This window comes from Dendronephthya gigantea, unplaced genomic scaffold, assembly GCF_004324835.1.
Source record: "Dendronephthya gigantea isolate DGI-Jeju-01 unplaced genomic scaffold, DenGig_1.0 000122F, whole genome shotgun sequence".
Lineage (NCBI taxonomy): Eukaryota > Metazoa > Cnidaria > Anthozoa > Malacalcyonacea > Nephtheidae > Dendronephthya > Dendronephthya gigantea.
In genome coordinates this window covers 508,593-526,350 of record NW_021163132.1, presented here as the reverse complement: position 1 = coordinate 526,350, position 17,758 = coordinate 508,593, and the positions used below count along the sequence as shown (strand labels likewise).

The 17,758-nt window shown below is 34.5% G+C and overlaps 2 protein-coding genes and 1 long non-coding RNA gene across 3 annotated transcripts; 2 read left to right on the top strand and 1 right to left on the bottom strand.

Moving 5' to 3' along the window:
• The first annotated feature begins 1,564 nt into the window (after positions 1-1,564).
• LOC114535648 lies at positions 1,565-6,635 on the top strand. Its single transcript, XM_028556935.1, has 8 exons — positions 1,565-4,158; positions 4,255-4,357; positions 4,761-4,799; positions 4,884-4,910; positions 5,009-5,062; positions 5,970-5,998; positions 6,108-6,174; positions 6,289-6,635. The coding sequence occupies exons 1-8, from the start codon at positions 3,865-3,867 to the stop codon at positions 6,633-6,635; spliced, it is 960 nt and encodes a 319-aa protein (XP_028412736.1). The 5' UTR covers positions 1,565-3,864.
• Positions 6,636-7,287: 652 nt separating this feature from the next.
• Positions 7,288-15,493, bottom strand: LOC114535710. The gene is made up of 3 exons (XR_003688353.1): positions 15,313-15,493; positions 12,332-12,396; positions 7,288-7,362 (listed from the first exon to the last, which is right to left on the bottom strand). It is a non-coding gene; the product is annotated as an uncharacterized LOC114535710 (long non-coding RNA).
• On the top strand, positions 7,836-14,337 carry LOC114535705 (ectodysplasin-A-like). Its single transcript, XM_028557012.1, has 8 exons — positions 7,836-8,286; positions 8,577-8,673; positions 9,008-9,040; positions 12,276-12,320; positions 12,727-12,762; positions 13,052-13,119; positions 13,433-13,487; positions 13,692-14,337. The coding sequence occupies exons 1-8, from the start codon at positions 8,056-8,058 to the stop codon at positions 14,036-14,038; spliced, it is 912 nt and encodes a 303-aa protein (XP_028412813.1). The 5' UTR covers positions 7,836-8,055; the 3' UTR covers positions 14,039-14,337.
• Positions 15,494-17,758: the final 2,265 nt, after the last annotated feature.

The window sequence follows — 17,758 nt, the reverse complement described above, 5'->3', positions numbered from 1 at the left end:
AGTAGCAATGTCCAATGGCTAAAAATACTATTGTGGGTAAAGGTGTAGCTTTTGCAAGGGTATGATACCTATATTGCATATATGCATGAGCCACTAACACAAGTTTTTGACCTTTTTTGCACACACACCAGTTAATATGTACGATTTCCACGTATTGATCGATATAATAAGAAGTGATTTATTGGAGCAGCACGTGTAACTTGATATTGACAAAGGCCAGCCAATAGAAGATGGTAAGAAAAATTATATCTCAGCTGTTCAGCGCTTAGGAGAGGTTTAATAATTCCAGGAACCACACAGTATAATTCATTGTATCTCAGGTTCATTTATCGTTCTTCTTGCATTCACAATCTGCAGTCATTGTTCTAGTTTAAAAGATGACAAAAAGTGAATTAGGAGCAAGAGAATCTGCTGAAGTATTTAAAGTACGATCAGTGATATTTTTCATGATTATTCACGTCTTATTTACGGTGTTATTGTTCATGGCAATGACGCATGTCCAAATACAACTGAGAGACCACATTGCTCAACAAGAACGAGAAAATAAAGAGCTCAGAGAAATGATAAGAAATCATGAATATACTAAGACTGGAAATCAAGGCGAGATTATGAGGGACAACGACTTGGAGCTTCAAGACCGAAGCAGATTTAAATACATGCCAAAGGTCAGGATACTGCAAGCATATAAACAATTGGGCAGCCACCAACGAAAAATGATTTTAAAATATAATGTACATCAACCCTTAGGAAAATGAAGATGACAGTGAAGAGGGCAATGATGAAATACCACAAATTTTGCGAAATAAAAGAAGCGCTAAATCAAAATGTTGTGGTGAGTTCACTGAGTTGCATTCTGCAGACATAAAGCACTGAAATATGAAACTAGTCCTAATATAAACAAATGGGAGTAAAATTGACAAAACCGAAAAATCTATCTTCTTTTTCAAATAATTTTGAATGCTATTTTCTATTTTATATAACAACATCGTTATTATTTTTCTGCGAGGAATGATGTCAGGGTTGTTAAATGATACATAAGCCATCAATTTAAAAATGATAGAAAAACGACAAGTGAAACAGGGTGAAATTAAAACAATCAATTTATTATAGCAAGTTTGTTGTCAGTCTTCAGCCTCAAGCGGTTTGAAAATGAAAGGCAGCAGACATCTAGTTTAATAAAATAAATCTACATGCATGCATCAGAGAACTGAGAACGTGCTGCAACTGAAATACGATTCATTAGGATTTTAAAAAATTATCACATTACACGCTGTTAGTCATTTGCTATCGTCATATATCCTAACCACACTTGCTAATACTAAACTGTAGTAATATTACAGGCAGAGGACAAAAAGGAAGCAGAGGACAAAAAGGCAAGAATTTACATTGCAATGGATATAATTTGACAGCTATAGTAACACTAGTGTATGTTCAAGATGTTTTTTATACGGTTCTTCTCCCAAACATTTCTAGGTTCTCGAGGCAGGCGAGGACGAAAAGGTGCGTTTAAATGGCAACAAAACTACGAAAATAGGAAAAAGAAACATAATAATAAGAAGAGCAGAAAAAAGCGATAAATTAGTGGACCTAATTAAAGGATTTTCATTCCGTTTTAGGGCAGAAAGGCGAACCAGGAAGTAAAGGTTTGAGATGTGATTTTTACTGTCATAATGTGACATATACTGCATGGGCCGGTGTATGTGTAAATATATAGTCTAACGTTTTTGCTATGGTGACTATGATGCTATGGTGAATTGATGACTAAAAACGTATTCAAAGGCTGTTTAGCTCTGCACCAATCCCTTACACCGAATAGGAGAAGGTGCCAATGGTAAATTAATCATGAGAAGAGTGGAAATAAAAAAAGGTACATACTCAAAATCTTTTATTTGGACTGCTGTTTTTATAGGTGATAAAGGGGAACAAGGAGCTGAGGTAATTCATTCTCTTTATAATTTGGCAACGAATAAAGCAAGCACGAGAAAGGCAACAAAACGTCATTGAATATACATGCCTCAAGTTTTTTTTTATTATTCGCGGTCTGCTGTATTTAAATTTAGTGGAACAGCACTTCAATCAAGAATCAATTCATCTGTGCTTTGGAAAGAGTGATTACGTAATATATCAATATCTGCTGCTTTAAACTTTTCAGTTTGCTCAGTCAGCACATATCGTTGGAATTGGGGGCAGCCAAAAACCAAATGATTTTGAAGACGGATGTAAGCGTTAAACGTCCTTTATAAAATTTTATGATAAATTAAAAAACACCAAACATTCAATTAAGCGTTCGAAGCTCTACGTTTTGACCAAGAACTTTTAGCAAATTACAGGCTTATATACTGCATATGGTTCATTCATGTTTGTTCTTATAGCTATAACTTTAAAGAACTGCATTGAGTTTGTTGCAGTCGAGTTTACGTAAATTTAAGTTTTATAATGTGTTTATAGTGTTCATACTGAAGTCATGGAATGTAAGTCATGTGAAGGGACAGATGACGTACTCCAATGGTTATCTTCATGTTCGCAAAACAGGATATTACTATATTTATTGTCAATTATATTCGACAGAAGGCAATGCTACATTTTACATGTTTTCTCTTTACATTGACAACAAACAAGAGCTTCGAGCAGTCAAATCAATTATAAGTACTACCAAGAAATATGACACTGATTATATCGGAGGTGTGTTTAAGATTAAGGCTGGCCAGAAAATTAGTGTTCGTACGAAATTCGAGATTCAGTTTATGTACACCAAGACTGAATCATACTTTGGGGCATTTATGATTCATTCCTAGTTGATATTTCATTGATCATAGCAACGCTGTACCTCAGTAGTTTCTAGTTTCAAATCCAGGTGGATAATGGTACCACACATTACATGCAAACAGTTATATATAAAAATGCTACAGTTAAAAGACTGAACTATTAACAATGACATATTGTATTAATATTATTGTACATACACGCTATTAGAAATTAATTGATGAATCCATAGGCTTTACAACTGTATAGTTTAACTGTATTTTAATTTGGTGGATCTTTTAATTACGCGTATTAATCAGGAAATGTAAATAAATCGATATTTGTATAATAACAGAGTAATAAGAATAAAAACAATGTAGCTGCATGGAGAAGTAAACAATGACATAATATCATAAATAAGGTCTAAAAATATGGAGGGCAAGAAATAAACACAATTGGTATTTCTAAAAATGACTTATGGGTATCCTAATTACCGCTGAGATTAATGACCATAGAGTTTGGTAGAAAACAAGATTTAAAATAGCGTCTATTTAAAAATAGGGGAGGTTGCATACGGCAATATATATGCGGTGAAAAAATAACCAAATTGGTGGCTAATATGATTTTACAAGAATTTTAAAAAATCAAAACAGGTACTGAAAATATTATTTTGATTAATGCTCACTGCATCTACTGACATCATCAGGCAGGTTTTTCCTGATAAAAACATATCTTATATGAATCCATGGAAGTGTCTTTTTTAACATTCCTTGAATTTAGCTTGTTGATAGTTTGAAGAAAAAACAATAAAACGTGATTGAAGACGGGAAGCAATGAATTAGACTAGACAAGCTGTATACATTATGCAGTTTCACAGAATAGCGCTAAACATGCAAATAACGTACGTTTAGCTCATTTCACGCAAAATTCCGATTTGCGGGCATGGAACTATAGTCAATAATTGTTGGCCTTAGAATTATTAACATAACCTTGGTGAAAGATAATAGTGTAACTTGATTCAAGCCTAGCAGTGCATGTTGACGGGTCTCGATTCCAAGAAATAAAAACACAGTGAATTTCCTTGTGATTGAAATAAAAGTTTATCGCAAAACTAGATGAAAGATGACAGAACGTGAAATAGAAGGAAAGAAATCGGTTCAGATCTTCAGAAGACGCCCTCTGGAAATATTCACGACTGTTCACGCCATAATTACAATATTACTGTTGGCGACCATGACGCATTTCCAAATACGATTTAATAATCGCATTGCTCAGCATGAACGAGAAATTCACGAACTAAAAGAATTGCTGAGAAGCCATGTTTATATTAAGTCAGAGAACAAACTAGAAAAAGCGGAAAAGAAAAACATCGATTTGGAGACAGAAGAAAGAAATGAATTTCAGTATATGTCACAGGTCAGGTCGCTGTAAGCTGACTAGACTAGCATTGTAGGTAGAAATAATAGCGAGGATACAAAATATTAATCCACTTGCGAAAAAATCTTATTTTAGAAAATAGATGGGTATAAAGAGGACAACCAGAGCAACCGGGAGGGCAACGACAAAAGACCTCAAATTTTAAGAAACAAAAGAAACACTAAAACAAGTTGTTGTGGTGAGATTTTAAACGTTAAACATGTCTATATAACCAAGTTCTGTTTATTTAGCAACTATTATATTTCCACGTCAAGTCATTTCAAACTTCAACACCAGAAGATCAGATTCACTGCATGAATCCACTTGCGAATGATACGAAGAGATAATATTCCTTTTGTTAAGATTTAATTTCGTTTTAATACATGCAACCAGCTAGGCAAGTTGCCAAGCAAATTTAGCGGCAAGGCTGCACATTTCACTAAGCTTTAAATATCAACACTTTAATAGGTCAAGCGACATTATGTAAAAATACACTAAGCTATACAGATACTTATGTATATAATGGCCCCTTATACAACATGACCTGCTTATAGACCTACACATAAAAGCAGGTTTAATATATTTATCTATATTTTTTACAGCCAGAGGCCAGAAAGGAGAGAAAGGACCAAAAGGTAAAAGTTTCAGAAATTTCAGTTTGTGTTTTCATACATGCATATACAGCTAGCCATTTTCTTCAAACGTTTATAATTTTTTTAATTCAGGATCTCGAGGCAAACGAGGACGAAAAGGTGCGTTTAATTCGAATTTAAACTTTAAGAAGTAAAATAATCTTTGAAAGGGTTTATTTGCCTCCAGTTATAACTTTCATATATATTGTCATTTTTAGGACAGAAAGGTGAAGCAGGGATTCTCGGAGCAAAAGGAGATAAAGGGGACAAAGGTGGTCTCTTACTTCTTTAATTTTATACTCTATATAGTCCCTCATATATATTTCACGATGAATAAGGTACAAAGAAAAATATTTACCTTGGGAGAATTCAAGTGATGGCCACAGGTCACACATGGTCACGAAAGAATCAGTCACGTACTAAATTGAAAAAAAAATCGATGTTCTTTCAATAAATATTCTATCAACGCCAGCTTCATTATAAAACTTCTAGACGGAGTGTCACTGTCAAATTGCAATTTGGGATCTTAACCGTCTGGTACAGCTAATAAAAATATACCTCCCTCTAGTCAGTTGAAATGTAGTAGACAAACACATCCTGTTTCTTCAATTTACTCCTCAGCCCACGAGGGAATGTTTAAGATGAAGCCGATAAGGGTCTGGGGCTGGTTGTAGGAAGGCTGAGCGATCAGCTAGTGAGCTCTATATATAGAGAGAGAGCTCACAGGGCTGGTCGCGATATCCGCGCGGGATGGTGATTTTTCCACGTTGTCAACTGCTTGAAGAGCATAAAATACTACGGTTTAAATAATCAAAGCTATACGAATAGTAGGTAATTGAAAAAATCATTATCCGATGGATAGCGCTATCCAGCTTTTATATAACCGGCCTCAGCAAAATTAATGCGATATTGAAAAATTAACTTGCTGACGTATTGACGTCAGCCACGCCATGCATCTTGGTTGGTTACCAGCTCACTGGTTAGTATACAACTGAGTACAACTGAGTACAACTGAGTACAACGGAGGTTTTTCATAGCAACAAAGTTACGGTCGTACTAGCCATAATATGTTCAATGTCGAAATAGCAATTGAACATTGCATGTCCACTATTAGTAAAAAATAAGCGAAGCCAGAAAGAGGAAGAAAAAACTGATCATTCTAAACTGACGTTTTTTTAGGTCTCAAAGGTGATCAAGGATTTAGCGCGGTACGTCGACACATAATTTTTCTTGAAAGATTTATCTTGCACAAGCTGCAAGCAGTGAGAAGATATAACAAAGAAATATTGTCAAACAAATATTTTTTCTGCTTTGCAGCTCTCCGAGTCAGCGCACATAGTTGGACATGGTGGACAGCAAAGACCGACTGACATAATTAACAGAGGTAAAGGTCAAGAATTCTTACGAACCCGCACACGACACATAAAATTATAAATTTTTCCTCTAGATAGTTCAGCTGTTCTCCACAACTTCATGCTTTATTTTAATGTGTTTATAGCGTTCATACTGAAGTCATGGAATGTAAGCCATGTGAAGGGACAGATGACGTACTCCAATGGTTATCTTCATGTTGGCAAAACAGGATATTACTATATTTATTGTCAATTATATTCGATCGATGGTAATGCTTTATTTTTTACGTTTTCTCTTTACATTGACAACAAACCAGAGCTTCGGGCAATCAAATCAATTATAAATTCTACCAGGAAATTTGACACAGTTTATATCGGAGGTGTGTTTGCAATTAAGGCTGGCCAGAAAATTAGTGTTCGTACGACATCCATCCGTCTATTTATGTACACCAAGACTGAATCATACTTTGGAGCATTCATGATTCATTCCTAGTCTTGACTTCATTAACAGCAGAGAAACATAATCAAATGATACAAAGTTTTTATACTCAAGAAGTAGAAATAATTGCCTTTCAACATTTTAAAAATAAAGACAGAGGAAACGTTTATGTTGTATATCATTATTGAAATCAATTGAAATCAATTGATCTACTTTCACCGATTTGCTTAATTGCTCTCCTACATCTAGCTGATTACAAACTGTTTCATGAAAGAGATAGTTTCATATGCAATCAGATTAGATGAATTATTATCACATGGGTCTGCCCAGGGAAGGAAAGAGTTATTTATTTCTTATGCATGAATATCCCGTAATTTTTCTGCTAAGAAGCCGCCCGTAAGCAAAGGCCAAGGAGTGGGCGATTGGAGCAGGAAAAGTAAAAAACGACAGCTTAGTGATACCAAAATTAGTTTTCCTAATTAAGCAATTGTCTTGGTGACTTGGTCATCCTATCATAGTCAAGATACCCAAATGATCGCACCGGCCCTCAATCTCTGCATGCATGGTCGCGATTTTACAACGCTTATTATGTATAAACGTGCCAACATAATGTCAGAAGCAGCCTCGTAGAGTCTTTCAAAAACTTCACATCAACTAAATAACAACTGACTAAAGCCTTACTTACACGATGGAAGATTTTGGGTTTGCTACGGCTGAAATTTTGATCAATCTATTCAGGTATAGTCTTTATATCAATCACAAGTTCATCCGCGTGCCAAACCTTAAATTGAAATTGGTGAAAACGGATAGAATTGCTACGGATGAAATTTGTTACTGGGTTACTGGACAGTTTTCCCGTACCATATCAAAAATTATTGGGCTTAAAAGAGAAATCTTTAATCATAGTGTACTTATATAGGGCATAGATTGCCTGTCTTTAAATTAGTTTTTATTAATATGGTCTTAACTAGTAACACAAGTCTAAAGATATAGAAGCTTTTATTTCATTGATATTTCGCCTTGCAGATATACAGATCAGTGTTGATGAGATTTAAACTACTTATTTATGAACTTGAAAGAAGTGTCTAATGACAATATGATCCAGCAGCTAATCAGAATTAAGCTTGAAAACTAATCATCTTTCAAAGATGGCAATAAAACATGAATTGTTGAAACGTTTCTCACGTAAATCAAAGGGTGTTAAGTTGACTAATTTCCAAATTTACTGCGCCCAGTTTTTGTCCCATTGTCTGTTGTACATGCAATGTTTTCCTGGCAATTAATATGAACGGAAACCGGAATTAATATTTTTCTTCTAAGAATGTAGGATATCCTGTGGCGAAGGTACAAAACACCATGGTGACCTTTTGAGAGAATCAGTTCATCTCAACAGTACATGGTCGTGTTTTATTTCGCTACAGCAGATATCACACTCTCATATAACAAAACTGTTGAATGAATTTAACCTGAAATTATGTCTGAAAAGAGCAATAAATCGCTGATGGTGGCTGTCGTACTAAATTCAGCTCTTACGTTATTATTAATAATAATCGCTGCACATCAGCAAATTCAGATTGCAAATCTGAAGCAAATAGTTAAGGCGAATATTCAGAACAATGATGATAAAAGAGAGTCATATCCAAGTACCACTAACAAAGCGCAACTCAAACCTAAAGATGAATTTCCTACTTTGCAGGTGATACAGGTATTATTTCAGGATGATTTCATTTCGGCATGTGTAGTCTAGATCTTGCTTTTTGTGATCATGTGTCATCGATGTAAAATTGTCTTATTTAATAATGAAATTTGCCTTTTTGTATTGTATGCAAATTAGGAATAGAATTAAGACATGAACGTAATCCTAGCTTGACATTATCTTATGACAAAATTCTTATAGCTAAGTCAAGTTGAATGGCAAACACGGTCTATTTTGTTTTATTTATTCATGGTTTGATATTCAGCCGGCATTTGAAGAGAAAACGATTTTATTACTAGGAAGAAATTATGGATACAGCTAGTTTTCAAAATGATGTTCTAGAGAAGGCACAGGGAACTTCCAGAATAACAAGAAATGCAAATTCAAGATGCTGCGGTAAGATTGATATATACAGCATAATAATATTAATATGCATGACCTACAATAATGATAATAGCTATATATAAGAGTTTTATTGTACTCCATATTTCTTAGATTTATGCCTTTAGCTAATTTATCCAGAATAAATACCTACGAAGAACTATCCTAACATAAAGATCTTAATGTTTTTAAGAAAGATATTGTTTTGCGCACTGAAGTCTTGTATAACCTATTTCCTGCCTGTCTTAACTTCTTTTATACATAAGATGGATGAGGTGTTGTGATATTTGAGCTAAAATCTGAGCTTGCTATCGTGACTTTGTGGTTAACACTGTATGATTTACTTCAGGTAAAAAACGACGAGGGAAGAAAGGAGAGACAGGTATTTATCCTTCGCATTAGTACTTGAATAAAATCACCTAAAATTGTTCTTCACGATATGCTCATCAGTCGCCATGCATAATATGTCAAGGTGAAGAACGAAATGCAACGTCGATTAATTTAAAACACATGCTGCACGCATATTAGAATTATTTAATACAGACATGCAGTAATTTCACGCTCAGAAATTGCCTTTCGTTGCGATAACCACAACATAATACAGAAGATTGATAAATCCAAGGTTCCTTCTAATAATTGATAATCTTGTAAATGATATCAGCCGCGCTATATAAAATGCTCAGAAACAGCTGGGGTCACAAGTCACAGTCTACATCAAGATTAAATCGAAAAATAGAATATGATACAATTAGTTTTTCTTTACAATACGTGCGCGTACGGGTTTTTTATCTTACGTACTTAAGTTCGATATATAAACATTAGGAAACAGTATGTTGACTATGTTCTGACAATGTCAACACACGTGTAATCATAAAGCTGTCTTCTTATTGGTCTAACTTCTTAATTTGTTGCGTACAATGGCAAAAATTGAAGACGAGATGAATTTTCACTTTCCTGAATTTCTTTTTTCCTTTCTCTGAGTTAAAAACAATCTTCTCCTGGTTTGTGTTTATTCTTCAACTATACAGACATACATATTGCTCAAAGGCACGAGCAACGGTTGGTATTTGACATTATTTGACCAGCATATATTGAGGCGTTGCCAAAATTTAGCACACAATCTGTGAGTTTGTAGAAATAAATATATAGAAAAGTATAAAGACAGGCTTTCTTTGTGTATGAAATGCAATTTCCTTTGTATTAAATAACATTAGTTTCCTCCGGATGCTATTTAAAACCCATTTATCTTTTACCATTGTTGAGGGTTGTTTGTCGTGAATCGTGATTAGTATTGCACCACACCACTCAGACTTGGAGTGGGCCGGGGGATCTAATGCGAATATGTTTAATAAAAAAACTATTAAGTTTCAACTGACCTAGCTGTGAAAAACAGACCCTCGTCAGTGGTATTTTATATACAAACTACAACTGTCCGAAAATATACTTCTGCATGCCATAGTATCGCTAGTTTTTTGTAATTGACAGTTGATACATCACACATGTTATGTTCTCAAGAATATTCAACACAGATATCTAAAAATGTTCGTGTAAGTCAATACAGCTCATATCTTTCAAGCCTAAAGCAATTCTGCCAACTTGCTCAGCTTGCTCTTGGAAAAACAAACCATTACAATATATATTATACTTATGTTCATCTCAGAGCAACCTATACATGCATTTTTTAAGCTTTACGTTTTACAGCAATATAAAAAGCTTTCTGTTCCGGACTGGAAAAAAAAAATGACTTCAGAAAATGGAGAGACGTTTAAACTTTCAAATTATTTTGAGTGAATGCAACAGCGCTTAAAATGGTTGATTGTACGACACGTCACTATAAAAGAATGCGAACTTTGGACTGAATGTAAATACACGCTTGAGAATGAAGAACGGAAGGAAACGGAATGAAATATCATACAATTAAATTAACAAAGAATGGATTAGTCGAAAATACCACACGATTATTCCATTCCACGACTCTCCAACACCATTTAATTTTTATACCATCTCATCATGCATACAATATCCTTATATAGACTGCTACCAAATTGAAATTCGGTGTACTGTAACAAAGCTACGGTTTCTTGCAATCCTTGAAGTCAACTTCCGGATATTTGAAAGTCGCAACAGGAAGTGCTACAATACAACATTGAGACAGATCGACTGTCATAAAAATTTAGATTTGTGAGACACTCAAACACATTAGTTCATGACAAACAGACATTAAACTATACTTTTAGAATCTTTACCCAAAATCAAGTAGGTTTGGTTGTGTCAAACAGCAATGATAAATGCTTGAGAAAGAAAATCATTTCTCGTTTTCATTTAAAAACTTGATCCCAGGCCTCCACTATGTCTTATTTGTGCACACCTGAGGTGCATTAACTGCCGGTGAATTGCGACTTGTAAAAAATGTAACAAAATATGCAAGAAGAAAACAATAGAATGCGCTGAAACAATGGAATGGTTTTAGTAAAATCAACAAACACGTTGAATATCAATCGTCATATCAAACAACATACGCTTGTCATAGCAACGGAAGAAATAAGCGTGTGAAAATGGTGCAACTCAGAAATATAAAGTTTATAGGGATTCGATCAAGATCAATAATTATTTTTTTCTCCACAAAACAGTGTTCTTACAAATTTGTATTTTGTTACCAGAAACTATAAATCTGGAACGAAGTAAATTATTGTTTAGAAAAACCTTACCCTAGAATGATGATTTTCTTTGTTTTGCCAAGAAATGTGAATTAAAATTGCGTAAGAAAAACAAGTATTAATTAACGTGCCTTGGGAAAACATGGTTGGTAACTCGGCCTTTGGATTGCTATTTTGGATTTTTCATCATCATTTTATTTTCAATCATCAATTAGTACAATCGACGAAAAACGTGAGAATTGTGTACGCTGCAATATTTAGCCTTTTCCTTGAAAAACTTGAAAAACTGATGATTTTAGACCATTTCGTGTATTTATAACTGTAACAACGATCAACTATCATTCGACAATTGCTTTGAAATTTTAGACTAGGAATGTCATAAGTTTTAGCTGAGTGGAGAAGATGTACCTCGGTACTATGGTACAACTCACACGTGTTAGGTACACCGGCGCACTCAGTTGTCAAAATAACATGGAATGCTTACATTCCGTCATTGTTTTAATCTGTTTACCAACTGGGATGGTTGCGCTATTTTAAGTACACGCTTAAGCGCTGAACAATAAAACTATTCTACTTGGTTGAAATTAGATTCGGATGTCGTTGATTTGAGTCCAAAAATAATATGCACTTATCAAGATGTCTAAATATTTGCTTTCGCGCTCTTTGCATGGCAACAAAACAGTGAAACCGGAAGAATGCGAACATTTAAGAAACAAAACCGAGTACTTTCCGTCGATTCATACCCTATACACTCTGAGGTACATGTCTGCACAAATATGTATCTGCCAAGACCAGAATATTAAAATCTCTTGGAATGTTTATTTTTTACTGCTATATGTGTATTATATATATCTCAGGGGGATATTCAGCAACAAACGTTTTATATTATATAACTTTAGGACTATAAAGAAATCAATGACTTAACTTTATAACTAACTTTATAACTCTATTTCACTCTAGGACCTCGAGGACCTAAAGGTCCCAAAGGGCCAAGAGGACCAAAAGGTAATTCTTACCTCATTCAATACATGTTTATCCCAAGTTAACCACCATATATATATCTTTTCCACACATTTTGAAACTGAAAAATAAAGATATTTTACGAACGGTTTAAAACAATGTCAAAAGCATGAAAGCCAGGAACAAATTTGACAAATATTGCATCATAATAATGCATTACGTATTAAAGGTTTGTTAGGACAGATCGAATTATCAAAGCAGGAATGGTAGTTTAGCTTTTGGACCAAATCGCCATTAATATCAAAGAACTAGTGTAACGGAGTTTGGCTTTATTATTTAGCTACCAACCCTCGAACAAAATATTACATTATTTAGAAACAGGCCAGAAACCTTGCGAAAATCAATGTCCCCAATGAATTTGATTTAACTACACCATTAAATTATCATTTAGGACAAACTGGAGAAAAAGGTGATCGTGGTGAGAAAGGTAATTTTACTATTCTCCTAGTCTCAGCAGTAACAATATTTCCATCTTTAAGAATCCGAAATATAAATTTCAATGCAATATTTTATTGATTACACGATATATCTATCCCCAAAGTTCCGTTTTCATGACGTCACAAGACAGGATCTTGTCTAGTCTTCCCAGCAGTTTTCGCTCTTCACCTCTCTGATCCCCTTATCGCCCGTGTTTAACTTGCTGCGTCACTTATTGTAAAGATCGAGTTAGACTTGGGACATAAGTCTATGTTTACAATAAATACTTCTATTTCTAGGTGACGCTGGATCACCAGGTGCACGGGGACCCCCTGGAATATCACCCACTGTTAAACCTACAGCAACAGTAAGTATTGAGAGGTTATAATTAAGGAGTTTGGTCCGAGGTCCTGAAAAATTGCGTACAATTGTGTGTGGGTACAACTAATCTAAACTAATGGGTACATTTTGATTTGTTTTGAATGTTCACATTCAAGCCTCTTGTTGATGTCCATAACATGAAGAATATTTCTGCGTGTGTCTAACCATGACTAACCATGTTTCTCGGAAGTTTAGATTCGTCTTTTTAACCAGCAAAGTAAAACCCACGTGACAGGGTTTTTTTATGATTAAATTTCATAAACGAGGAAGCCATTTCGTGATGTTATTCTTTGTTACAGTATGCTGAATCTGCTCATCTCCTTGGATATGGTCGCGCACGTAGACCTGACTTATGTATGTACTACAATTTTAAATTAACTATCCAAGACAATATCTTCTGAAGGTTACGTTTTTCAAATATAATTTAAAACACGAAAGGGTGAACTATGGTGGTGCAATGAATGGTTTATCATTGCATACAGATGATGCTGTGAAAATGGACCACCCTAATACAACGTTTATATAAATGAGTTTTTGATGCATTTTTACATTTTTTAGCATACAACAGGATCACCAAGTGGCTTGTTGGTCACACATCAGGAGGAATGCTATACAGTAATGGTTATCTTTACGTAGCCCATGATGGATATTACTACATTTACTCACAGATGTATTATTATGCTGGCGATACTTCAGTGATGGCTCACAGAGTGAAAATTGATGATGTAGTAAAATTAACTGGACACAGCAGTGCAAGTTCACATAATAAATTCAACACAAACTATGTTGGAGGCGTTTTCCGTCTTACAAAGGGGCAACGTATCTCTGTATCAGCACCATTCACCAAATTGTACTACTTTAATAGCCATGAGTCGTATTTCGGTGCATTTTTACTTCATGCATAGAATATACGAAGCTACAGTTACCCCAAAACAACTGTTAATAATTAAGTGCACTTCATAAAATGTTCCAATAACGATTGCTTTATAATCCAATGGGCTGTGTGTTTTAGATACAATACTTTTAGTTTGTAAATACATTTAATGTACATTCATCCATTTTACTGTAAAATATGATTTATTGCTTGTTATAATTTTTAATGTTTAAATATCACAGATTACTTTTAACATGTATATCAATATGGGTTCTTTTATTCTTGCAGTATACAACATACAATATTATACTAACATGCAAACACTTGAGATTGTAGATAAATGTAACTATTAATTATATTTTAACAAATAAACTTGTATAGATATTAGATATTAAAAAGAAAATGGTTGTAAAGTGTTTATTTTTTTGAAATAATTAAACTGACATGCACTACATGTACATATATACATTGACTGGGATTGGAGGCCTGTGGGGGAGGGATGGGGGTGTGCTTACAAGCAATAAATAATTCTGTGTAAATTTAAAGCCACAAACCTAGCGCTAAAGTATTGGTTTAGTATAGGCATTTGAACCAAAAAACCTTCTTAGAAGGAAATTATTTTAGGCTAGCATAACCCCATTGTGCTGTAGCACTACTTTTACTATATATTTTTGAAACCATGCAAGCTGAATTGGCAGCTAGTTTTATTGGAGATTTGAAAGGTTACACAAAGGTTGATTGTTAGATTAATTCCGACCATGTTCATGCATTTTCAGCTTGTCTGGTCAGCAATAAGATAGAGATTACACAATTTTCTATGATAGAGTCATCAATAACAGATTCCAATTATCAAGCCATTAAGCCAGTTATGCTAATAAAATATTAACCTTTATTTAAAATCAGTGCACAAATTTATACAGTGTTGTTCAATAGACAAAAATCGCAAGATGATAGATGTTCCACTTCATAATGAAGTAAAATACATCTTTTTAGTAAAAATAACTGAAATAAGATGATAAAAAGCATTTTTCCTTCAATAATAAGCTTACTCAGCACATTTTTTACCCATAGGAGAATATGGGGGTTCCCCTTGGCATAGTGCCTTTGGTTTTCCCGATCGAAACGCCTTCAAGAGGGAAAAATATTGAGATATTAAACTATTGTGACTATTATTAATGATTGAAAAAGTAGGCCAAAGCAAAAGGCAAAGCACAATCATCTAAAACCATATCTTGTAGTTTTCTAAAACGCTCCTGGAACCATATAATGTACTGTATATAATAAACAAATGCGATTAGTACTCACGGTTTAAGTTTCCAATTATTTATCTTTTATCCTGCCGTAGAGATACACACGTATTAAGTTTATGTGGATATTCCTATCAGAACAGCAATGATGTTCCAAATTAACCATAATCCCTTTGCTGAGGTATTATTTAATACCAAACAAATACTGGTGTTGCGAGTTGTGACTATTGACCAGTGAACTTTGCATATCTTATGATGGACATGCGCTTGGGTGTGACCACAGCGCGTCATATTCATAATTAACCAATAAAATTCTTGCACACATGATGAATGCATATTATGCTGATTATTTTTGACGACACATTTATAGATAATCCTGCGCATTCTGCATTCATATCACTGATTCATATTCAGCGGTGTATTCGCAGACATCAATTGTCCAATTCCTAGGCCAGATGCATCCAGATTAGCCTCTGATTTGAAACGTAGAAGAAATTGAAACCGTAAAGTAAATGAAATTGGTGAAGAATATTGTTATATTTGAGCATGGGAGTCAAATACACCGAATTGCGCAAGAAAGTTTGCGAAATCGTAACGAAAACCTATAGCGCTTGTTGCGTACAAGGCTAATATTTTCAGCTGCAATTGTTGACTGCCATAAAATTTTAGGACAGTTGTGACTGTACTATACCGCATTTGATGAGTATTTATTTATCATTGTGGCAGCAACTACTTTGATCGAAATCAATTTCGGGAGAATAGGAAATGGCAAATACGTAAATTTAAATCGGGTTTAGTGGCGTATCATCATTCCTCACTCCTCGCCATTAAATATGGACGCTTGACCGATTTTTTTAAACATAGCGAACACGAAAAGTGAGGTCTTTCAAAAAGCGAAAACTGTTTATAACAGTTCAAAATTTTGTTCAATATACTTTTCATAATTTTTCTAATTAAATTATTTGTAAATATAATAATGCTGAGGCTTATTGGCGGCATTTGTATGCTCCTTTTTTAATTTCATCAATTAAACTCAATTTAAAAAAACAGGTGATTTTTTAGATTAGTTTCAATTGAAGGTTTCTATATACATCATAATCGGAACAGTTAGCATGGCTTCGACTGAAAATTCAACTTTTGCTGATTTACCAACATCTCATCGTTTTTCAGCTGCAGTACTATTTCTTGTCATTCTTTTTGGTGTGCTTGGCAACACTTTTGTCGCTGCGACGATTTGTCGACAAAGACGCCTATTGAATATGAACTATTATTATCAAGTTTTCCACCTTGCAATTTGTGATATCATGGTCTTGTTAAGTTATTTCGACGAGGCTGGTCAATTATGGGAACCAACATTTACTATGCTTCGCTCAACGATTATTTGCAAGTTTTTTATTCCGTTTCAACTTCTATTTTTCACTGCGTCACCTTATCTTATGGTTATAATCGGAATTTTTCGATTTCGCATTGTAGTGTACCCGTTTCAGCCAGCTACAGAGCGCTGGAAACTAAATATCATTATTCTAATTGTGTATTTGGCTGCATTTATCTGCGTAACACCATATATCTGGGCTTTAAAATACGACCCTATTTTAGGTTGTTTTGGGGATTGGCCAAGATACATGTTTAACGCTTCTGTTTTGTTTGTGTTCATTGTCAATTATTTTATTCCCATCATATTTCTTACAATACTTTACTCGAAAATCTGTGTCACCCTTGCGAAGCATAATAACACGGTTTTATCATTGAGTGAGGAAAGTTTTCAAGAAGATAATGAACATAACACAATCTCTAAACACAGACGAAACGTGAAGACATTTATTGTCAGTGTCACTGTGGTAGTCTGCTATGCGGTCAGTGCTTTACCAGTTCAACTGTGGTGGATTCTAATCATGCTTGGGAAAATCAGTGGAACTCCATTTGAAAATAATTGGAAGTGGATGTTTTTCTTTTATATCATCGGAACGTCAGCTCTAAATCCGGTGATTTATGGAATGATTGATACAGTAAAGCCCCGCATAAAAGAACCAGTGGGTTAAGAACCACCAGCCTGAAATTTGGGCAATTAAGCACCCAAAATACAAGAACCACTTCAGGCTGACAAATGAAACTGGTTCTTAAGAAACCTTATTAAACTTTTAGCTGAATTAGTAAGCAGGTACTAATGAAATCAATGCATCAGTGTACATGCTTCCTGAAAATCACACGGATAAGATCCAGCCAGTTGATGCAGGATGTGGAAAAATGATGAAAGTAAAAATAGCCGCAGAAATGGAAAGGTGGTTGGAGGAGGAACAAAATCTAGAAAAATGGCATGACAAACTCTCAGCCAGAGAAAGAAGGATCCTTATGACAAAGTGGACAGCAGAGGCATGGAGGGAGCTAAGTAAAAATAAAGAATTTTTTAGAAGATTGTTTGAAAAAACTGGCTGTTTGTTAACAGCTGATGGTTCAAATGATGATAAGATCTGCCCCCAAGGGCTAGACAATTACCAATTCTAGTT